The sequence below is a fragment of the Acanthopagrus latus genome, chromosome 18, assembly GCF_904848185.1.
Source record: "Acanthopagrus latus isolate v.2019 chromosome 18, fAcaLat1.1, whole genome shotgun sequence".
Lineage (NCBI taxonomy): Eukaryota > Metazoa > Chordata > Actinopteri > Spariformes > Sparidae > Acanthopagrus > Acanthopagrus latus.
In genome coordinates, this window is record NC_051056.1 from 17,105,315 (window position 1) to 17,130,174 (window position 24,860).

The 24,860-nt window shown below is 44.9% G+C and overlaps 1 protein-coding gene across 3 annotated transcripts in view; it reads right to left on the bottom strand.

Moving 5' to 3' along the window:
* LOC119007729 (glutamate receptor 3) overlaps positions 1–24,860 on the bottom strand; it is an 88,627-nt gene that overhangs the window by 21,694 nt on the left and 42,073 nt on the right. For all 3 annotated transcript variants that reach the window (XM_037077584.1, XM_037077583.1, XM_037077585.1), the window contains exons 4-10: positions 20,854–21,041; positions 9,870–9,923; positions 8,647–8,808; positions 7,441–7,608; positions 6,901–7,005; positions 4,744–4,848; positions 2,702–2,908 (exon numbers count right to left, since the gene is read on the bottom strand). In XM_037077584.1, the coding sequence (XP_036933479.1) occupies positions 2,702–2,908; positions 4,744–4,848; positions 6,901–7,005; positions 7,441–7,608; positions 8,647–8,808; positions 9,870–9,923; positions 20,854–21,041 (989 nt within the window). The remainder of the gene's footprint in view (positions 1–2,701; positions 2,909–4,743; positions 4,849–6,900; positions 7,006–7,440; positions 7,609–8,646; positions 8,809–9,869; positions 9,924–20,853; positions 21,042–24,860) is intronic.

Here is a 24,860-nt window from a genome sequence, read left to right on the forward strand (position 1 = left end):
CAAGCATTAGTCATGACCTGCACAAAGAAACGTGTCATTTTAAATGTATGTGTGAGTGACTGGAGCTGGAGAGAGAGAATAAAACAATGTTATCACACAGTGTACACATGATTGTAAGAGATTTGCTTCTGGCTGGGACACTCGAAGCAAAGCTGAAGAAAACACACACACACACACAGAATTTGCAGTGTTATGACCTCAGATCTAAGCTATAATACATCTAAGATTAAACCTGTAAAATTCATCAGAGGTTTTCTTGTTTTTTTGGGTTTTTTTTTACTGAAATGTTGCCACACAGGGAGGGAGAAGGATGGGAAAGCTCGGCAAAACTTTCAGAGAGACAGCTTGGAATAAATCCACCGAGGCAGATGGGTGTCTGAGTCATGTTTGACCAAATGTTTCCTTAATTAGGACCAAAAACAAGGGAAAACGCTTTTAAATTGTTTCTTAAGAAAGCAATTTTATATGACATGTTTCTATATGGCCGATTTCAAATATTTGTTTACATTTAAACTACATTTTAAAAGAGACATGGTCTGCTCATTTCCAGGTTCATAATTTGATTCTGGGTTACTACTAGAATAGGTTTAAATGCTTACGGCTCAAAAAACACATCAGTTTTCTCATACTGTCGAGTGCTGCAGGTGTGTATCCCCCTTCTGTCTGAAACAGTCTGTTTTAGCTCCTGTCTCTTTAAGGGCCCCCCTCCTGAATACCCAGCCTGCTCTGATTGGTCAGCTCACACATGCCTGACCCAGGACCACTACCAACAACAGAGCAGCTGTGCTAAATCAACTTTTGCAAGTCCAGCTAGCCACAAGGAATCAATTATGCACATGTTTGACATGGTGATGGTGCGATGTCGCAAAGTCAAAGAATTAAAGGCCGAAGTACTGACGGGACGTTTCAGGAGCAGTGTTTTCCATGGGAGAGAGAGGGAAAACAAAGAAAAAGCAAAACGAATTTAAAAGAAAGAAGTTGAGCTGTCTGATAGCTATCTTCAAGTGTAGCTGTTGTCTATTTATTTTGTTTTTTTTGTTTATTCAAAAGGCAGAAAGCACAACAAAGAGGTTGCCGTGGACAGAAAGAAATCAACAAGCCACATGCCATTCAGTAAGCTGGATTTCCCAAACACAGCTTATTCTGGCACTGGCTTTATTTTTTTAATTTTCCAAGCTGTTTCTCTTTATCTCCCTCCCTTTGGTCTGCTGCTTCAATCACATCATGTTATCAAAACACATCCATGGAGGTGGTGCTGCCTTTTAAGAAATCACAATGGGTTTCTTTGTAAAAGCAGAAGAAAATAATTAATCACGTTAGACAGTGTTACTGCAGCCAGTGTGCATGTGATTAATTAAATAACTGCTCCTCTTCAAAGGAGCAACTCCGTGAAGGACAATTCTTTGTATTGTGTCTGCGTATTGTCTTTTTATGTCGAAATGGAGAAATCGTTGGATCGAGGCGGCGCGAGGCAGAAAACGTTTTCTCGCAAGGTCAGACCAGGAGCAACACAAATAGACCCAATAAACCCGACTGTTTTCTTTACCCTGTCAACACGGGATTGTGAAGGGCTATAACCATTTAATCCTCGCGCAGGCAGTAAGCAGCACTCAATCAATGGGCGAGGGAAACAAAGCAATAAAGAGCAGCCGCGGGCCTAACCTTTAAAAGACAACTAAAATCAAATTAATTTACTGGTCAAAAGGTCAAAATGTACAAAACTATTAGACCCAATTATAGGCCCGGGAAGCCTCGACGGCGACGTGATGGGGGACTTTTTTTCTTCCACCTTCCATCTGCGGGGAGTAGACTTTTCCCATTTGAAAGATAATTTGGTGGCGATAGCACATCAAACCGAGCAATCTCTCCGGCTGATAGTTGGGAAATTGAACAGATGAGGAAGCCTAACCCTCATGCATTTTGCATTTGGCCCCTGTTCAACTATTGTGGCCTCGGAGAAAAAGGCGAGAACGTGGGGAAGAGGGGTGGAGGTGGGCGGTGGGGTGGCGGCACTTTAGGATAGCTCGAGGTGCCGCGAGAGCCCCGAGCGCTCTGTCAGATGTAAAACACGGTGTGACCCTTCCCTTAATGTGAGAGGTTCAAACTTTATGGAGCGCGACACATATGGAGCTTGTTGTTTTCCAAAGAACCGCAAAGGCCGACCATTTAGCTGTTGATGCTGCGGCACATTTTGTCAGCTGTGAATTTACAACATGGCGTATTCATCATACACATCAAACATGGAACATAATTACACAATCGCTTCAAAGGCATACAATCTTTCATTCATCAAAGTGATTACAGTGTGTTTGCCATATGGTGTCATTGTTGTTCATGTACCTACCTCTGTATCGACTGTAAGAGAGAGAGAGAGAGAGAGTGGGGGAGACACAGACAGAGAGCTTTCCACGCTATGCAAGGAGGATTAATTGCAATGAACAGCACTGAGAAATGATTTCATTTTCTCCGTCTCAAGATGATCACCAACCCCCCCAATGCTTGAGGCATGCGTTTGACAAATTCACTCACAGCTGAGCTTCCTGAGACAGCATTAGACCTTGAACTGGGCAAGAGCTGAGAGAGTTCACAACGGGTTGGTGATAACCTTAAGACAGAAAAATGAGATCTCCTCTCATGTTGAAGTTCCTTGCAAACTGTCATGTAATCAGCGAATAAAAATTCCGAGGCTCCCAGTACTCACCCCATAGACCAGTTCACCCACCATCCCGTTCCACGTCTTGGTCTCGGGGTCTCGGGCTCCGTACTTCCCATCCATTACTATAGACAGTTTGTACTTAATTCCAACATGTTTGGCAATCTCAGATGCTAAATCGACGCAGTAGCCTTCATATCTTTCATTCCCATCCAGTTGCATATAATTTCTCTTGTACATCACATAAGGAGCTTCCTGTTGGTTCAAACACACGCTGGTTTATTCACTCTCATGCCCTGGCACACAGTTCAAATATACAGAAATATGCACCACATGCACTCACACACATCCCCCCCTGCCCCCCAACCCACAGAAAGATTTCAAAACATCATAAGCTGCTATAACCACATCCATGCAGGCATGCGTACAGAGATGATGCCCCGCAAATGCACAAATATAAACTGATAACTGCAGCCTGATCATGTGGTCACACTGCTTTCATCAAGCCATGACAGCCAGCAGACACCGAGCCCAATGCACCCAACCCCCGTTTTTGAGCCCAAGGGTGCAACTCTGTGGCATAATAAAGGATGAAGGGAGGGCAAAGGTTTTTTTTTTTTCAGACAGGACGGGCCGGGACGAGCTCTGAATAGGGCTGGGAGTCATTGAGAGGCAAGGTGTGGGTCAGCTCAGGTGGGTGGGGATGGGAATGGGGATGGGTTTCATAAGTAAATGCCAGTGACAGGAGAGGGATCAGAGAGTGCCCATAGTATCTCAACATATTCAAGCACATTGCGCCAATGCGCAGTTAAAGAAGGCTGTTTCATTCCAAAGGAAAAAAAACAAAAACAAAAACAAAAGAGCTTTTATTTGCTATCCAGAAAAATGCAAAAGAAAAAAAGAATAGGTGATAAATAAAATAATTACATCGGGAGAGCGGGAGCGTGCTAGTTTCCCCTCTCCTTTTCAAAACGCTGGTGCAGCTTTGTCTTTTCTCTTACTGAGCACATCATCATTATCAAACAATAGGACTGCTCAGGAGAGGCATTGTCATTACAGCCACACACAATTAGAGTGCAAGTAGGAGAGCAATGGTTTGTTTGTTCTGTGCTGAACGTATCCCCTCACCTCGGATCCTCTGAGTGTTTCCCTCGAGTTAACACATGTTTACCTCCTGACTGTATTTCTCATCTGGAGACGTGCAATGTTTCCCCCTCTGCTATCGAGTGACGCCGGCTCACGCCTCGCAATACAAATGAAATCTAACTGTGCATAAATGGCAGAGATTCTTATCGTGTTTTTTATTATTTTTTTCCCTTTTATCATTTCCATAATGTTTGTTTGCAGAGATTGAGGTACTGCATCAGGTAATTATAATGCCTTTATACAGTCAGTAAATACATTTTGCAAAGGAAGCTACGCACCAAGCCTGAAAGGTTTAGTTGAGTAAATACAGTTTTACAAAAAAAAAATAGATTGAAGGTATTTTTCTTTGTTTATCGGGAATATTCCCAGAAAATGGCTGAACGTCGCTGACTGGAAGTTATACTTCAACACAGAACACACATAGGAGCAATACAAAATAGATTGGAGAGGCAATAACAAGGAAAAAGATACCCACACCTACTTATCCCTCCTCCAATACTGTTTATTTTGCTTTGCCCAGCTTGAGAAACCATTGCAGCATCATCCTCTAGTCATTCTTCGGCCAGTCTATCCCAAGTGTCATTGAACATTTACTTGATGAGGACAGACAGGTCTACTTACGTATGTGTTTGTATGCTTTTTTTTTTTTTTTTGGTAATTGATGGAGTCAACCATTATCATTTATACCATTATTGTGATGTCACTGCTACGACAGGCCACTGAAGTATGGAAAATCAAAATGCTTTGACACCCACACGGATACAGTTGAAACACTCCCCCGCTCTCGGTACCGACTGTTTCAACATGTAGTGAGTGGATGGAAAGCAACACAAAAAAGATGTGGTTCTACCCGCCCAGGACAGAATGTATCACTCGTTGGAATCAACACCATGACCTTGAGTGGCAGAATACGCGAAACATTTAAAACTGCATGGAAAGTGTACCATAATAGTAGTGACCACAATCGTTCGGTTTTCCACTGAGGAGTCGTTGGAGACCTGCGGGTCCATAATATTTACAAATCGCGCGTACTCGTTCCAGTACCCAATCTGCAAAGAGAAAACAGCGGTTAGTGATGCATTCCAGCCCTCTGACGATGTGTAAGACAGCATATAGCAGGGGTACTTCTGAGCAATACTGGGGACTGCTATGATGCAGGGCTCATTAAAACAACACTGCGTCTCCCAGAGGCCTGCTGCCGCCGCTGCCCTAAAGTTTCGGCTGAAACAGCGGCGTGCGAGCAGAATACTAAACAGTGGCTTGGCAATCCTGAGCAATGGGGTAAACAGAGAGTTTCTACATTCAACATGCAGTTAGTGTCACGATCAAAGATGTAGTCGCATGTGCAGGAGCGAGGCCGCGCGAGCACGCGGCAGACTAACTCAAACCCTCCCCACCTTCAGCTTCCCAGGTTTTATGGTAAATAATTGATATTCGGGCCTGTGAACTGCATACGCCTTAAATAATTCAGCATAATATTCCAGTGGCTGCACAGTGTCTTGTGCGCAGTCCTGCCATTGCAGTTACGCCTCGCTCTGCCGTACAGATGCTTAAGTCAAACCAATGTCAAGTGTTTGTTTGCCCGTCTGAAATAATGGCTGCTCTGGCTCACGATGAAACGTGTTGCATATGTTGCTGCCAATAGTCTAACTGTTGCTGGCGAGGATCCCCTGCACCCCCCCACCCCACCTCCAGCCCCCCCTCCGTCACATCTGGTCTGCATTTTTTTCTCTTTTTTTTTTTTTTTTTTTTTGGCCTCAGATCTTTAAATGTTTGGGCCAAGACAGGTGTACAACAGTGCAGAGTCTCTCAGCGCCAAGTGGAGGCGCTAGAAAGCAGCGAACTTTTTTTTTTTCAAACTTCAGCTGCTCCAGACTGTTGTTACAGTGCAGTTAGCACATTTGCCAGACCGGGGAGAGAGCCTCTAAATGTTTACTCTCTTGTCCGACGGCGGCGTTTGAGAGGACTGTGGGGAGCTGTGTCATGGAGCGCTGCTCCGGAGGCAAAGTCCTGATCTCACCCCTGAGCAGCCTGGGACAGATATCAGCCCATACATCACTCGTGACAGTCACGGCTAAGAACCTTCATCCTCTAACTGTCAGTGGGGTGACCGGGGCTCCAGGTCCTGACAAACTGCTGCCCAGCTTGTCTCATCTTCCCTCTTTCTTTTACTCACCCCCCCCCCCCACCCGCCTTCGCCCTGACCTGCTTTCCCCGAATCTCTCTCTCCTTCTCTCTCTCTCTTTCCCTGCTCGGGTAAGCTGTGCTCGGATGGGTCTGAGGGCTGTGTGATGCTAACTGAAGTGTGGGCTTTAGAGGCCTCGGAGGCAGGCGGCATAATCACACGTCATATCAGACCGAGCCCACACTTATCCCGCTAACAAGAAATTCACAGCTGCCTCTTGGAACTGGGCGAGGTTATGAAATAAAACCAGGGGTCATCATATGGTGCTGGTTATAATGTGAGTGTACCGCTGGGAATTACCATTCTGAAGAGGAGCCAGAGGAATCTGTGGATCCCCTTTATAGTAATTGGTGATTTGAATGGTAATTACTGTCAAATCGTATCTGTGCTATCCCATGGCACGGGAAAAAAAAAAAAAAGAAGTCTTATATCATTCGTTTGATGAGACACTTTTAGCTATCAGATGGCAGGCTGTGCGTGATTTGTAGGGCCTTGTGATGCCCGGCTCTCCAGTGCTGCTACCTAACGGAGGCAGAAAGAGGCAATCAGCATTACTCTGCACTGTCCTGTCAGCCCAGCTGGTCCCACATGGCTGCAACGGCCCCCGAGTGCTTTACAGAAGGTAGAGGCTTTGAGTTTAAACATTTTTTTTCTACTCTCAGAGCTCAGGGAAGCGTTTTGGCACGCTCAGACATGTGGCCGACATTCGCCGGGTTTTGTTCTTTAGCGCAGATGATCGATAAATCATTTAAAATTACACATTGGCCAAATTCCAAGTTTTTTTTTTTTCTCTCTCTCTCTCTCTCTTTTCGACAAGTAATGAACCGAACCTTGATGTGTGCCAGCTGTGTTTTGACCGGCTCTGGATTTGACAGTGGATGGATGGGGGATGACGGAGGTCACCTTACTAACTTACCTTCCTCGGCCCACCTGCTTTCATCTCATACACATCTATGGTGTAGTTGGTCCTGCGGCCGTAGTTGTCGAACTGGATGTTGCCGGTCATACCCTGCACTTGGACCTGGCGCGAGTGACAGACAGGCAGAGAGAGACAGACGGACAGACGGACGGACGGACAGAGACACAAGGGGATGTGTAATAGCCATCACTTTGCATATATAGCTGGTATTAAGGCGCTTGTGTCCATGGAGCTACTGGAGTGCGTGCAGTCTGTTAATCAAATGATGAACTGGATACGCTTTAATAAAAGATGTAGTTTTATGGTAATGAGGGCCTGGATTTGAGTGAGCTCTGTGCAGAGATATCTGGGGGCAGAGGGAGGAGAACAGCTCTGCACTCTCTTCCCTTCTCTCTGTCACTTTCCATCTTTATCACGCTCGCGCTCACTATCTCCCGCTTCTCTTCCTCTAGCCTTTTTCTTTGGTTATCAGCTTGCGACATTCTCTCCCCCCACCCTCGCCCTCTCTCTGTCGCCTTTTCTCCTCGGCCCCCCTACCGTTTTGAGAGCTCTCTCGATGTCGATGCCTTGGCTCCACGGTACGGCGGGATTGGCCAGACAGTCTCCAGCGCTGCCCCGGCGAGAGACATCCACTCGTTGGCGACGCAGGTACCTGAAGGCCTCTGCTATCACCAGGATGGCGTCATGGGTCAGAGCTGAAGTGTACTGTGCAAAAATGTCCCGAAAAAAACATGAAACGGCAGCACACAGAAGAAGAAGAGAAGCAAACGATGGAGAAATATGACTGTGCAGTGGTTACAAAGGGACAAGAAGATATTCAAACTCAGATTTAATATTGACAATATTAATGAGGAGATAATACGAACTCATAACTGAATAAACAAGCTGTTCTCCGAGAAAAAGAAGGTCCCCAGAACACTGTTTGAAGCTAGAGAAGTGGCAGGGTCCGCCACATACAAACAAAGTAAAACAGTGTTGTGTTGAACTCAAGGTCAGTTTGTTTATTCAGGCAAGAAAACAAGGAGAGGTGTTCAATTTAGTTCTTCCAGAACGCCCAAAATCTAGAATATGTCGTTCAGGATAAAATGACTGTCAACAACGTTTTAAACACATGTTTAAAACCATTCTGTGTCGATGTGTTTTGTGAGTGTCGCATCCTTCAGCTCATGTTCATGGAGAAACTGCCCCCTGGTCTGGTCAGCACGGGTGGGCCGGGTGCAAAGCTCGGCCACCTCACTCACAATAAAAATAGTTTCATTAGACAGATCTAATTAGAAAAAGCCAAGACTTTGTCTGACGGTCAGGACCTCTCTCAAACTTTTTTTCGGCGCAGAGTCGTGGGGAAAACTGAGCGTCTAATGCGTGACTTTATCTCCCACGCACCTCCCCTCCAACTTTCGCCCGACCTTTCCGCCACTGGGGGTTGAGCCACTTGTTTGTGGACCACTGCACCATGACAAAATCTAATTAAATGCCATTCAAAATCCATTTCTTTCTTGATCATTGTTTAATTAGATGTAAATTGAAGCTGCGATATAACCTTGCCTTGCACCGCCTATTGATATATTGATCGCTGAGAGGGATGCGGAGCAAAGAGGAGGAAGCGAAAGGGTGGGAGGAAGAGGGGGTGACAAAGGCAAACAGAGGATGAGAGAGGCAGCGAGAAGCCGATAGAGAGCACTTCAGAGGGGATGGTAGTTGTATTCTGCATGCACAATGAAAGGCCTCGCGAGCAAAAAGTACCTTCAGAGGAGTGTTTCGGGCTTCTGGGAATTCTCTTTCATCTAGCCGCTCCCAGCGCTGCATAAACTGCTGCACAATCGGGTTCTCAGGGTTGACTATCTGAAACCCTGAAATGTTGGCTCCGCCGGCGAAGACTTTGTCCAAGCTCACATTGGAAAATCCCTGAGTTGAGACACGGAAGGAGAGGACTCATGTCACTTCTTTGTCCCTTTCTTTGAGGTTTTTTGTTTTAATAAAACCTGGGGGGGGGGATGCATTGCAAAATAGTATGCAAGGTGCATTTTATTACGAACTCAGTGCTCTGTGAAAAGGCAACATGTGTTTGCCATTACATGAGGCCGCTGTTTCCCTGTTTCCCTTCACACATTGTGGCGTGAACCTGAATGCACTCACAGGCAAACAACCTGCCATTAGATAACTTTAGAGTTTGTCTCAGATTACGTGTGGAGGACTAATTTTCTCTTTTTTACATGAGCCAGCTGGCCTACTTTCATTCATATTGCTTTGACATGTAAAAGTAAAACAAGGAAAAAGGGAAAAAAAAAAACAACATTTTCTAATGCATTTCAAAAAAACCCTATGCTGCTCCAGCTGCCTTTTAAAATGTCCTCCTTTGCCCTCGAGCTATGACATGGAGTTATTTCTTTTTATGGTTAAATTGCTGTTTTTTAAGTGCGGCATTGTGTCATGGCGTGCAAGGACATGTGTCTGACTGCTGCATAATCACATCCTCTAAAGTCGGAGAAACAGCGGCGGGGGATCAGCGGGTGTGAGCCGGGGCCGGCCTCCACTTTCAAACCCCCCCTCATGCTAATATCAAGGCTAAATGAATATATCCCTCCCCACCCCAGACTGAAAGGGAGGGATGGCTGTCCTCCAAAGATGGTTAAAAAGGTTAAATGCTGTTTATTTATTGCTCGGGACCTTAATTTATATCTAAATATGAATATATTCATCGAGGTAAATATGTCATGTAAGTCTGGCTGCCGGGTTGTGATTGATGAGGCGCAAGCAACAGACATAACAAGCTCTATATATACAGCAGAGGGGAGGAAAAAAAAAACAAAATATCTACAAGTCTGTGTTTTTTCATACAAAAGCCTATAATCCATTTATTGTGCATGCATGTGTGCTTGTGGCTGAGACTCGGGGCCCCATCACGCTGCAGCGGCAGAAAGCTGGTCCCACTCCCTCTCAGGGGGACCGGCTCGGTTATTACTCACAAGATTGGCCAGAATGTAGTGGTAACCACGGCTGTTCTTCCCGAGGGTCACAACCTACGGGACAGAAAACATCGATACAGTAAACCACCCATGAGATGAGAGCTAAGAGCCAAGCGGCTGCAACAGTCCCCCTCCCACCGCCCCGTAAATGCAGTTAATGTCCTGCAGGTACGCAGGGAAGCCACTGAAGTCGACAACTGAACGAGAAGGAGAGGAGGCAGCGGTTAGAGAGGAAGCGTTCATTAAGGAGGAGCTGATAATGAGAGAGGAGCAGGATGGCGGTGAACATGCTCCAATATCCCGCTCACTCTGAAGTTCCCTCGCGGTTGCAGGGATACGAGTCCTCCTCGGCAACTGTTGGACAGAAGGTAGAAAAACGAGAAGAAGAAGAAAAAAAAAAAAATTCAAAGGAATTTACAGTGAGACAGTAAGATGTAGATCTCGCTCCGCTTTGAAAAATATCACACCTTCAGAGCATAACAGCATGTTTCAACCCACGCAGCCTGTCTGAAAATAGTAATTGGTGTTTCTGAGCCATTCCATGACTGTGCTACAAACCATATGCTGCCTTTTTATTCCGCATTTTCTTCCTTCCTTTTGTTCTCGGCCCCTCAGACAAATCCAATATTGAAACTCTAAATTGTCCCGGCTTTTTTTTTTTTTTATTTTTGGTGCGCTTCACTTGCTGGACAGGGTTGTGGACCAGGAGGGGCCCCCCAACCCCCAGTCCGAGGGGTGTTATTTATGAGCTTGCAGTCTGCCACGGACGGACTTCTGAGCGGCTGCCATGCAGAAACCCGTCAACCATGTCTCGGTTTTCATCTGTGTTTCTACAAACACCGCAACACCAAGTTTACAGCAAAATCAGCGTGTTTGCACATGTTCTGGCTCTGGCTCTGTCACAAAAACAAACCGTCGGTTTATCATCTGTTTGTGTGCGTGCGTGTGTGTGTGTGTGTGTGTTGGGCCGGGAGACGTTTGGATATTTGTTACCGTGGATCGTTTACGACATTCCCGCTGAGCAGGGGAGAGTGATGGAAGGCAAGGCGGGCTTGTAACTTTACAATCTTGGGCTGCAAAAAAAAAAAAAATGTTTGAAGGACTTCTTTGGTTTCACCCACTTCAACTGCAATCGCGGCTTTTCAATTTAGCCCCGGTGAACTTGAAACTGGCCTGGATGAGCTGGTATACAGTAGCACCAAACAATACAGCAATCATCCCGGATTAGACCGGACGCCCTTCCAAACTACACAAACTACTTGTCTTCCTTCTTTTGTGGACATCTGAAGGTTACAGGAAGAGAGGATGCTGGTGTTTTGGAGCACAAGCACACGAAAGCCCTTTTCACTCACGCTATCAAGCTGCTTGGGCGGGTCAGCGTTCTGTGACAGCTTCCCCATCATTAAGGCTTTAAACTTCCCACACCGCAGTATGTCAGACGGGGGGAGAGAGAGACAGAGAGAGAGAGAGAGAGAGGGCAAAAAGAAAAAAAAAAAAAACAAGAAAGTGAAATGGAAACAAAGAGGAAATGAGCTGATTATAATGCAGAAATAGCAAGAGTGGGCTTTTATAATCCATCAATCTAATGAGTAAGTGACAGTAAAGCTCTATGAAAAGAAAAAAAGCCCCGCACCGCTGCGGTGATATCGGAGCTCGATGGATCATAGCTTCTCCCTGCTGTAATTGTTCCCGAGTGTGACTTCAATACTTTTTTAAGCCCCGCTGCAGTTTCTTGGACAAACCCCGCACTCCCTCACCGCCTGCTAACCTTGACTCTGGCCGTAAGCCTCCTCACACCTGACCTGGTGGCTGGGCAGAGAACAGGGCTTTCACCCCCCACAGCCCACAGCTCACAGCCGGCCTGGCAGCGGCTGCACGCGGCAACCTTGGGATGAAGCGCAGCGAGACGCCGATGACACACAGATACACAGAACCTGCGGCCAGATCGCGCCGACCTCTCTTCCCTCAAACCTCTTTAATTAGGCAGACGGTAAGACCTGACTCCAGTCGAGACGGGCAGATTTCATTGTTGCTGGTGGTGACGCACCGCTGACTGCCCCGTCCGCCAGACCCTCAGATACGGCAGATGGCAATGACAATCTTTTTTTTTCTTTTTTTTTTCAAAGTCACACTAAGAAAACTGTTGTCGTGAATTGGCACAGTATCATCAGAGAGACACATCACTAACTTCCTTTATGAGCGTAAATGAGCAGAACACCTTTACAAACCACTGCAGGTAGATACAGATCGGAAACACCCGGCCTGGTTCTGTTCATAGCTCAAAAATACACCTACCAATACCTAAAGCTCACTGATACCCCTTTCATTCTGGTCAAAAGAAACCTTTTTACATCTGCTGTTTCTCTTCAGTGGGAGGGGACACACTCTGTAGTAATTCCAGGGTGGCATAACATGGGTCTTTATCAGCTCAAGCTTTGATCGGTAGCGAAAGAAACACCAGACCATTCCCTTTTCCGATGCGATGAGACACATATTGAATCTTCGGATATTGACTCGAAAAACAGCGACCAGGGCTTGAACATCGTTAAAGGTCTAATTTGTAGTATCCACCAACACATCAGCCGACCCTACCGACAATCCTGACGCAGTATTTGAGTTGGGAATGAGAGACTGAGGTAAACAAGATGATAAAGTAACAACTGTAGCATCATTACTGGCCTCCTTGCTGCTTTTTTTCTACTGTTTTCTGGCGCAATTGTGACATCAAAACGTACGATATACCAAAAAAGAAAAATAAAACAGAAAGGTAAACTTGCCTACTGGGAAAGGAGGTAATAACCCATTTTAAAAATCTGCATACACGTGCACATTTTTATCTAAAATGGTTTAATTAACAGACGGTGTTTCGTTGGTTTAATCTGCACACGAATGGAAACGTTAAAATCAAGGCTAATGTTTCCCTCCGGCGGTGGTGAAAGATGTCTTCCCTCCAAAGTTGGTTAAAAAAGGTTAAATGTTTTTCCTTGAGTAGGACAACGGTAACAAATTGTAGAAGTGCACATGTAATAATCACTTTCCTACTGGCCACATGTAAGGGACTGTCAGGTGCCATGAAAAATGAGACCTTCCTCCGTCTCTACATTGTCCGCACAGGACTGTGAATGATCTGTTTAAGCTGTGTATGTCTAAGTTGCGCTGGACTCTGACTTTTTGCGAGGGGGTCCGATTTTTCACAGCAGCCCGAACGATGTGACTTGCCTCGTCTCAGCGCCTCTGTCTGCTATGCCGAAACAGAGCAACGGTAGCTAAACTCAGTTTAGAAATGTTGTCTGCTAACGTGAACTAGCGACAACACAGAAGCTCCACAGAGCCCCTTATAAATATCAGAATGTCAATTTAAACAAATGCGATGTCGTTGCCTGACTGACTCTCGTTGGGAAGACAACAGCGGCAGCACTGCTGGTCTGCAGCTGGAGAACCACCGCCTTACAGTGACAGTAATCTCGGCATCTCACTTCATAACTGCGTTCCTGATAATCATCTCCACCTCAAAATGGATTTCTGCCGACAGCACAGACTGGGGTGATTTTGCATTGTCTTTCTAAACATATCCAGATGCAGCAGATTTTCATCCCCCTCTCCATTTTTTTTTTTGCCTCCACTCTCCCTGAATTGATCTTTTTCTTTTGCTGTCTGTTGTGCGCCTACATACAAACACAAGCTACCCGCCAATTACTCTGTTTCCCAGTGGCACGGTAGAGAGGAAATGTGTTTAATGTGTAACCACTTCAATAATGCCATTCCTCTTCTTTTTTTTCTCCTTTTTTTTTTTCTTTCTCCACAGTCTACCCTTTTGCACATTGATCCGCTAGTTGGCTCCACCACCTTTTGTTCTGCTGCTGAAGAAACAGCCAGCATCCGGCAGGCTGGAGTTTTCTTTAAAGCCTGATGGGGACGGACAACCGGGATGACCTTGACTTCACCCGCGTCCAGATTCGCCCTGCCAGACGGAGAGCCCTAAATGTAAAACTACAGCTAGCAGCCACACATTTTCGAGCAAACGCCAGACCGCTTCCCTCCAAGTTTGACCTTTCCAGCGCCGAGTTCGCTGCAGCACAAGGGAGAAGCAGACAGAAAATGATAGTTTCCCCAGAGTTGGTGAGTAACTCACTGAGGCATATAAAAGAAGGAGCAAATAATGATGCGATTAATTCTGGTCTCTCCCTGAAATATAAATATTCCGACCGCCGAACCAAACTGGTGGGTGTGCCACTAGAATGATGGCTGCGTGTAACCAGCCTTTTCACATTCAAGCAAGTGGACGATTGTTTGTGCAATAAAATGAAGCGAAGAAAAGAAAAGCTGATTTTTCAGGTGTTTTGTTTTGTCCAAAAAAACCCCACTCCGTACCCCACGAAATAAAATGTACAACTCTATAAACCAGAAAAACAAAAACAAAAACAAAACTGCAAGTATATGGACAACAGTTTTATTTCGTGGTCTGGCTAACTCACAGAATACTCAACTTTCCCCTTCAGGGGATCAATCTTATCTTCAGATGAATGTTGATACGGCTCTAAGAAAGTTAAAATGAAAGGCCTGCTAATAGCATCGATCCCACCCTTGACTTTTTTGGGAGATAACCGCACACAAGGTTGAGTCTCTGTCACAACGGTGCACTCTCGCTGAATGATGTTATAGATCTTACTTGCATTATTAATGCAGAGTGTTAACAAACGAGCTGCGTGACCTGTTACGTACAATTCAGAGGCTGCAGGATCTCAATGTGATCCACTTCACACAGGATGGGACAGCGGGGTGAATTCGAGCTGAATGCTTCGATATAAAAGGACTTCCCTCTGCTTCAGTCCCCATTTCTGCTTCAGTGCTCTCGGTAGAAGTGCTCTTGGTGGAGCGCTCCCTAATTAACAGCCAGTGGTGGCTGCGGCTGAGATGCTTTTCTTGGCAGATGCGCTAGATGCCTCTGAAGATAGCTGGGGTTGGCTAGTGTTGGCCTTCTGGCGTTGGCCTCCCCCCAAATGCGGAACTTCTTCAAAACACCTGACTCATATTGAGATAATTATGTCTGTGATTGCCCTGAGAACGGAGAAATGTGAGACTTGATAGTTTGGGAGGAAGGAATCACTGACACCGCAGCTGTGACACCCTCGCGTCCGTGTGCCAGAGCTTGGCTTCAGAGCGGTGAGATGTCCTTCTCCGTTTTCACTGAAAGCGATCCGGGTGGTTTTGATTGATCGGTAAAGGGACGCGCGATCCTCCGGTACACGGACTGTGTTACAAAGTAAGATCGTGTTCTCGCTAAAAAGTTTCTAGCTGCACGTGCGAATCGTCTGAGTCACGGCACACCGGTCCCAGCCTCTCATTCAGCCGTAACGTCAGCAGGTCACATTCTGTTTAACGATAACGCTTTAATCCCATTTAATTCTATAATCTCGGTTAGTAAATGGCCTTCAGCGGCCACGGTGGGTGTTGGGGATTCAAGAGGACTACGAATCCTTTGCTTTACATCGAGAAGGAATGGTTTAGCACATACTGTACTGACGTCGTCCCTTGGTTGACAAAACATCCACATTGCTCCCTTTTCTAAAACATTTAGGACTGACGGGTTTTTTTTTTATATATATATCACTGACATTTTTCTCTAGCTGCTGCCAGTGTGTACGTCCTGTCTCTCTCTCTCCCCAATGGTCAAATTTCTTTTCCCCTTCTCAAATTCGATATAACACAGAGACTTCACATTCTCTAACACCTCCGACTGTGGATTCGCTCCGACTTCTTCATTGAAGAGTGGAGAGAGGGATATGGAGGATCTCCAGTTCTCCATGGGGAGGCAATATGGCCACCCTTCATGCCTCCACAGGCGGCAGAATGTTGTTCTAACAAATCCCCAGATGTACCTCTCATTTTTTCTTTTCTTTTTCTTTTTTGTTTTCTGTGAATCCTTCTCACTTCTTATTGTGTTTTCCCCCCTTGCATGAAAATGCAGCTTTGTGGCTGGCAGAGCGCTGACTGTCTGCCTGTCTTTGAACAGCTTGCGTGCCCTGGGCCTGTCCCAGACGCCGTTCATCTTTCTTTTTTTTTTTTTTTTTCCTGCCTGCCTGCCTGCCTGCCTCTCTTTACACTAGTGATGAGCAGGTTGTTGCCTCTGAGCAGACTCCAGCACAGAAATCCCTGGAGGGAAGAGGGCCAGGAAGGAGCATAAAAGGCAGATATGGTGCTACATGTGCACGCTCATAGATGGATGAGATTAGGACGGAGCATATGTAGGCCTACAGTCAAACACACATATGTGCGCAGATACTCAAGAGACCAGGATACGTATACTCACTCTGAAAAATTAATCCTAATGACAAGTGGTGGCGATTCAAGATGATTATCTCAGACTCTATCATAGCTCTTGTTTATACTGCCCTTATTTAATACCAAAGATATTTCCCTCAGCGTATAATATCATAAACCAAGATGGTTCAATGAAACACATTCGCTGGACGCGATTCAGAGAGCAGAGCTGGCAGAGGCTCTCTGATTTTCGTCGTAAGGGAAGGACTGCCATTGGGTTAATTTATCTGCAGTGCAGTGTATTGATGGAAAAGCCCTGTGAGCGATAAATCCTGAGTGGTTGTTACAGCGTAAAATGATAATAGCCCGGGTGTAGCATTCTCCTCAGCATCCCAAAACAAATTTGTTGGGAGAGTCACTCTGCTCTCACACGAGCAAACAACGCTCCGCCTGATGCAGCAGTATGCAAATGGTTTTTCTTAGCGTGTCTCGCCATCATGTGAAGTGATGAATGCAGCCAATAAAAGCGACAGTAAGCAGCGTGTGCTCACAGCTGAGTAGGAAGTACACACAGCGTCTTTGTCTGTGTGTGATGGGCCACTCTACACGAGTAGCTGCCCCACACCAAAACCTGGTTCGGGACAAATAGTGAACTGATTAGTCAGCCCACAGAAAATAGAAGGAAAATTTAAAATTGAAAACCAGCTTCAGTATTTTGATTACGCAAAATATTATAATATTATATAATTATCATAATGCCCGTGAAAAGTCATTCTCGGTAACATTACATGCACGACCAAAATGAGCAACAATCAAATATCAGTTATTCATTTTCAATCAGAATCCTATTCATCTAGGACTGTGTGTAAGCAAACAACCCACAAATATCATCTGATTTATATTCACGTGTTGCTTTACTCTAATTGGTGCAGAGAAGCATGTGACCTTCCTTCAGCCCAGTCCCACCCACTTAAAGACCGTGAGAAAAAACACTGGCACGAAATTTTGTGATGAAATATCTATGTTAATATAAGATCCTTCAAATAGGAATCTGATTAAAACAATGCCTCTAGAACCTATAACTGTGAGGATTTCTGTGTTTTATACCATTTTAAATGAAACAGGATTGAGTTTTGTACTGTCGGTCAGACACGGTGGCTAAGGGCGCCACTTAGGGCCGTCACAACTTGTGACAGACATTTTTATGAATTTTTCCGAAAAGGTCCCTTATGCAGGATTTGGTGACATCTAGCAGTGTGATTGCAGATCTGCGGCCGTGGCTCTTAAAAAGGTGAAAATTGTTTATTCTGGGCCACTGCAGGAGCACTGTGGTGCAACACTGCAACTCCGTGGACGAGGACAGGCTCCCTCTGTAGGTATAAAAGCTCATTCTAAGGTAAGAAAAACACAACAGGTCTTGTGTTCAGGTGATTATACACAAACAATACACAACATCACACTTATTTTTGTTGCTCAATCCCCCTAAATCCAACACACTGGACCTGTAAAATGCAAAAGATCGGTCAGAGATCATGTGATTGTATTATTATTATGTTGTAGCTTGTTAGGGCTACATTCATCTTTTCTTTTCTTTTCTTTTTAAAGAGAAGTAACAATAGTCGAATAAGTGCTGGATAGTGAAAAGTAAAGCCCCCACTTTGAAATCATAAAAAATATATATGGTCTTTGTGATGTTTTCAGTTGAGTATATGCCAAATTATCAAATTATCACGCTCCTTCTTATGTTGCACAAAGTGTCCCATCGTTTTGGAAATCAGGTTTATAGAGTTGAAATACCTCTACATCATACTTATGCTACAACTGGATGGCCCTTTTAACCATTTCGGAACCTCATTCAAATACTGAAAACTTCAAACTGCTAAGCGGACTAGAAGAGCAACAATGGACCAGAATAACCCAAACACTCACAGCGTGTGGATCAGAACCGGTGCATACGAAGAAGCAGCACGGAGGTTTGTGTGCCACCATTGTACCAAATCGGAGAAGCTCAACAGATAACTCTACAGTCCATGAACTTCATTGCCTGGTATAAAGACACTCATTCTGTGCTGGGATTACTCCAACTGAAATCATAAAAACTAAGCCACTGAGCTGATTCCCATTTCCCCCAGCAATCAGCTCGCTGGATCTACCCAGCCCCATGATCCTCTCTCAGCAGCAGCGACCTTGACGGATTGGAGCGACTCGTCAGCATTGCGACACACACACACACACACAGGCGCCAGCCTCGGCAAAAGGTTCTGCTCAAATTCTCAGTCCCGTCCTCCAGATATGGAACTCTATCTGTCTACAATCATTGGTTAATAGAACCACAACAGCAGGTAGAAGCAGCGGGTTCCCGCATGGCTGACAGTGGGTGCCATTTTTCGGTGTGATTGCCCTCATAGGAGACGGTTCATCCCCGCTTCAATTTATAATGGCACGGCCCAGTAGGGGGCAGCTGCAGAGTGAAGTCCAGCAGCTTCCCTGAAAGCCTGTGACTCATTCATATTGGCAGAGCTGGCCAGATTATTTCAATTAGCTCCAACAAAAAAATAAATAAATAAATAAATAAAAAATCCCATGCTGAGCTTATCACTGAAACAAGGGGCAGAATTGAGCTGACTGCTGCTTTGAAGGTTAGCTGCTGTAAAAGCTTTATCTCCCCCCCCCCCTCCATTCTGCGCTCAAAACAAACAGAACAAACAAACATATGGAAAAATGTGTGATGCGATAGTTGGAGGTGTAGGAAGTGAAAGCGCTCCATCCGGAAGAAAAGGAAATAATTCATTTATGGCAAATAAAGACAGAGAGCGGAGAACATCAAACAGATTACTGTCCCGCAGCCTTATTATTATTATTATTATTATTGTTTGCAATTAAAGACGCAACCATTAACATGGCTCACACGTGATGTGTAATGAATGTTCTAAGCCGAAGCGTATTCTCAACACACAAAAAAGAAACAGATTTCAGTATATAGTCCCTTGATTGTTACGGGAGGAAATTTGCAGCACGAGAATTAAATTAGACACAGCAAATTAATACAAAAAAAAAAAAAAAAAACATTCCGCTTTAAACTATGACTCCATGATCAAATTAGATTCATAAAAAAAACAAGTGAAACTAACAGTCGTTGAGGGATATTGCGAGGCAGAGAAAAGCCAATATCTAAATGAATGTTAACGAGCAGAATCCAATTCGGGGGGCTGATTGCCTTATAAGCAGGCGGCGGCGAGCAGAGGAGTGCAGGGTGGAGCGCGGCAGGCGAACTGAGGAGATGCATGGCATAATAGCCACTCATCTATTCATGGTAATTGTGTTTCCCCTACTACAAGGACTGGTGGACCTTTCATTTTCTCCTCAGGCAGTGGACGTGATGGAGGAACAGAGGGGTTTGGCGGCGGGGGGGGGGGGGGGCTGTTAGAAGAGGATTAAAAAGGATGCATCATCAGTGGTCTCTCCAAATGGCTGCTCATGCTCGGGCCTCTCGACCTCGGCCTCTCGGGCGGCTTCAACACACATTGATTTTTTTTTTTTTCCCCTAAAAAACTTAGCAACCAAACAACTCCAAACTGAGCCCCTCGAACGGGCAGGATTACTGCCTGCTCCTCACACTCAACTTAAAACACTGATAACATTTAATGAGGTGACGCAAACTCAACTTGTGTAAAAAAAAAAAAACAAAAAAAAAAAACTTGGTTTGTTTCCAAAATGAGATGTGAATTCTCACAGAGAAAACAGGCAGCAATTAACTAATCATAATAAAAGTTAGAAACTCAATGATAACTCCAAATTAAAGGCCTCCTCCGGCAATTTAATACCGAACTCCCATAAAGTTAGGGGACTCTCATCTGGAGAATTCAAACTTAAAGCTGCCACAAGGAACTTTAGATCTTTGTTGAGTCTGGCGGCCCCTGTGGACAAAAGCCACATGAGCCCTGCCGCCTCGCAATGTAAAGACGATATGGCTGGTGCGTGCAACTGTTTTAGAGGCCAGTGAAAGAAGGATGCAGCTCATTTTCAATACAACTTTTGTTTCTGAGCCCAGCTGTCAGTGTGATGTGCAGCGATGAGGTCATGTATCTATTCATCGGGGACAGAACTAATTACCTGATTGCCGTGTTTGTTGGGTTTTTTTGTATCCAATTGCCAATCATATGAAATGGAAAATGTTGTGTTTTTCAGTAACAAATGGCTAGTTCAATGACTTGTCTTTTCAATGCATGAGACTGCATAATGTGACAACCACCTGCTGCTCCAGTGAAATGATTGTGAGGGTTACAAGATTTGATTGCTGACCGCGTAACAATTCCGGTCTAGCGGAAAAAAATGCCATCGCTGAAGAACATGACTGGGCTTAAGGCGAGCCTGCCACATTTCCCGTAATGCAACACAAGATCCTCCTTGCATCGTAAACGAAAACACATGCTTTATTCTCCACGCACCCGATTTTTATTAACATTTAGTCCCCAGGCCCAGCTCAAGGTGACTGTAGTGGTGTCATTAAAATCTAAATCCAGAGCCACAGAAGACAAGATTAGCATCCGACATGACCAATAAATTGGCTTTGGCCCTTCAGTTCTTGTTCTGTGAACTGAATCTGCTCGGCACCTGTATGACTAAACCAAGGAAGCAACAACGCTGCAATATGTGCATTGTGGGTGTTTGTTTACGTAATCTACAGGCGTCACCGCGTGCACACTGCGGGTGCGAGGCTCACCTGTTCCAATATGGTGTTGATCCTGTCCACCTCGCAGTCGATCACGTAGCGCTTCTCCTGCCTCCTGTCCATCTCCTCGATGATGCGCTTGAACTCGGCGGCGTCTGTCGTGCTGCTAACAGAGCGAGCGGTCACCTGCCAGTTGTTCGCCACCGCCGCCTCCATGATGGCCTGCAGTATGGAGAAACCTGGACAAAGGGGGAGAGAGAAAGAGAAAGAGAGAGTGACCCGGAGGATTAGACACAAAAGACACTGGCACACAGTAACAGTTGCACAAGAGCCGAGCGGCTGCTAATTTATTCTACACAGGTTTCTTTGCTTGAATCCAAAGGTTAAAGGCCATCTCATTACAATCTAAAGTAGCGTTCCAAAGTCTCCAGGCCCGCTAAAATATTGCCTAGACTCTAGAGTTTGTGTGCCAGCGTATAAGTGTGTGTGTGAATTCACATTTGCATATTGAGAAGGCAATATCATAATGAAGCGAAAGCACCAGAATCGTATCTCCATATTATTAAAAGATCAGCGGGCGATGTTATTGCGCTTGGCATCAATTAAATTACGGCATTTAGCTCAGCCACATGTTAACTTTGACATCGGCGGCGGAACGCGTCGCAGCGCCACGCGTCTCCTCGGAGGATTGCGCCAAGTCATTTAAAAGATAAAGACAATGGAAGTTTCATCCCGGCCAGTGGTAAAAAGAGATCATTATGCTCGCAGAAGAATGGAGAACGAGCCCCTCTAATGATTAATTCACACGTGAAATATTTTCATTTAACAGAGCGCTCAGAAACACTACGGTCAAATCACATACCACAAAATGAATAATGTAGTCCTATTTCTGGAGGGATTGATTGCACATAGAAATGGCTTAGCTCTTCTCCCATGTACAACGGGCGCGGAATGAACATGAAGGTTACTAATGAAAATCAAGCACACTGCTGGTGTTTCATTAAGCCACGGACAATGCGACGGCAAAGTGTGTGTACAATAAGCCTCTTTTCCCGTTATCTCAATTCATTTCTCATCGTAGGTCGTGTGGTTAACCGATACAGAAAGAAAAAAAAGGGGAAAGAAAAGAACTTGCAGCGGCAGCAAATTCCGGCACAGTACACATTTTATACGACGATTAACATCACGCATTTGATTGGGCGTTACGTAAATTGTCTCGCACGGTCTGAACAGAGCAAATGTTTGTCATGTGTTTTTTTTTTTTGTTTGTTTGTTTGTTTACTTTAAGACATTTCTTCGTACAACCTTATCTCCGTGAACCGGCTGCAGACGGACAACAAAGCCGGCACAGAGACCAAAGAAACACAACGACAGCTACAACAAGATAACCACTTTGCGACTTTCTTCATTTCTCTGCTTTCGCATCCCCGCCCCCGCCCCTTCTTTACTATTCCATCTGAATGGTCAGACACTCCGGCAGATGATCTTTTGCCTAGCGACGCAGCGAGCGGCCGAGTCCTACGCACGCTGTGTGTCATCTGTCCAGAGGAGCAACGGCTTACTGCCTGGAGACATCGGGCTGCCAGACCTCAAGGTTATCGGGCATCGGGGCTATCAGGTCACAATCTCTGAGGAGTCGGGCCCTTTGGTTTATGAATGCGCGCTGTAGCAACAACACTGAGTGCAGATGATATGTCGAGGGCATGTCGAGGAACACATGCAGGTCTGCCTCTGGGGTTGCCAGGGCGAGTTAACAGTGGCAGCTGAAGTGAAAGAAAACACGAAACAATCCGAATGTGAAGGTTAAGTAGTCTGAGGGACTGTTTTCTACCTGGACAAAAGCCATAATTTAACTCACTTCTGAAGCTTTTCCTAAGTATCGACACTTTGACATGCGCAGCAGTCTCTTGTGTACTATACCTCCTCACATGTCCCCCTACCTAAAGCAAGAAGTTACAGAATGAGGGTTTGAATAGCGCGGATGCATTATTCATCCTCCTCGGGCATATGCTCAGAACCTCACCAACCACCAGCCAGCTGGATAGCATGGCAGTCTTCCCGGCAATAAAAGCTTCTCACATTAAGAGATGTCATGCAGATTAACTGGGTCAAAGTGGTCTCGGTTGGTTCTGGAAACTGTTGAAAATGCAGCCGGCGAACGTAAAGATGCCAACGAGCCATTTAACACACGGTAATTACATTGTGTTTATAACAAACAGTGTATTTGTGTCATGAGAAAATATAGGATTTTTTGATACGTATCGATTGTGAATTTTTGACATGGTTTGAATATTTATTTTCTGCAGTATCGATACAGCACCGGCACCAGCTGCCCTCTCTGGCTCTCCCTTCTCTCTGACATCGAATTTGACGAACACAAATCATTTTCAAGGGCTTGATCCGAAGAGAAAAAAAACTCCTGTGTTTGTGAAAAATATATGATATTTAATGTTAACCAGAGTCATTCTGCTGTTCTCTGCTACCATCCAAGAAAATCATACCTCGTTTCTTATTGTGAGCTGCCTTAACAACAAAATAACACAAAGTAATGACTTCATATCGATTGTGGAGCTCCTGTCTGATGCAACTCAACAACTGCCCCAACAAAATCCAACCTGCACTGACTCTCTCTCTCTATATATATATCACACTGGCACATATTCCTGCTTAACAATAACAAGCCTTAGAAGGCTGTAAAAGGTAAAAGATAATACAAATGCAAATGCTCAAAGGGAAGTGCTCTTGGGATTTGGGCTTCATATATGTAAGTATCTGTGCATTTCCATTTCTGAGGTCTGAGGTGCAAGAAAAAGACATGAATTGTGTTACTCTTCTGTGAGAGAGGGAAACAATGTCCTGTCAATCAGATTAGAATCACAGCGAGCTTTTATTTTGAAATTGCTGATTTGTGCAGCACTCATCTCCTGCTGCCTCCGGCAGACCCTGAACTATGTTGGAACAATTGGATTCATTTAAGATTCACAGAAGATTCCATGCCTGCCTAGTTTTACATTTGTATGGAAATTAAGAGAGATGGAATCTGGTGGTGGTAAATAGTTTGTCCAGAAACGGATTACTTTTCACTCCTGTTTTTTTTTTCCTTCTTTTCTTCAGTCAGCAGAAAAGTTTAAATTTAAGTGATTTAGACTTCAAAATCGAAAATGACAAAATCCTTTGAGCGCAACTTAATCTGACAGCAGCAATAAGACCGGCTCCTTTCTCATCTCTACCAGCAGGTAAAAAAAAAATAATACATTGTTCTGTTATCCCATGCTTGTCTGCACAGATTTACATCTGCCAGTCACCTTCCCCCTTTACTGGACCGGAGTACGTTCCAGCTCCACAGCAAATCAATGGATTCAACCTCCTGAACAGCAGAGGAGAACCTCATAAACGCCTTCTGCTCGCGATATTTATTTCAAACATGCAGAAAAGCCATAAATCCCATTCACCTCTCTGCCTTCAGGAGCCCCCCCCCACCCCCGCCCCACAGCTGTGTTGCATCTAAAAACGTGATACAGTCAACTACATAAATTATTGACGACAACAACAAGATTTCCTTATCACCACCTATAAATCCTCGCTGCACAGATGCAGCGGCCAAGGCGGCGGCGGCTCCTGCTCATCATGCTCCTCACAGCTAATCATCGAGACAGGGAGCGTTTTAAACATGCTGTAACACTCGCTGCCGCCAGCCACATTACGCACCGCAAACATAGAAAACATGCATACAGCGTGGAATGATGTACAATGTGCACGTTTGTACACATTTGGTGAATAAATGTCAACTCAAGATATTCAGTGTTTGGTATTTATGTGTAAAAAAAAAAAAAAAAGAAAGAAAAAGAACCAGAAATTGTCTGAATGGTAGATGACATATATGTTTGTTGCTGCATGTATTTTTGTACATACAACTTTTCAACACACTAAAAGGTAAACCACTTAAACATTACATTTCTTGGTATTTCAGGTTGTTATTTAAATTTTCATGCAAACCATTGTTATTCATGGCACACTAGGCTTTCAGCTTGAAGAGTATTCCCCTCTGCGATTCCCTC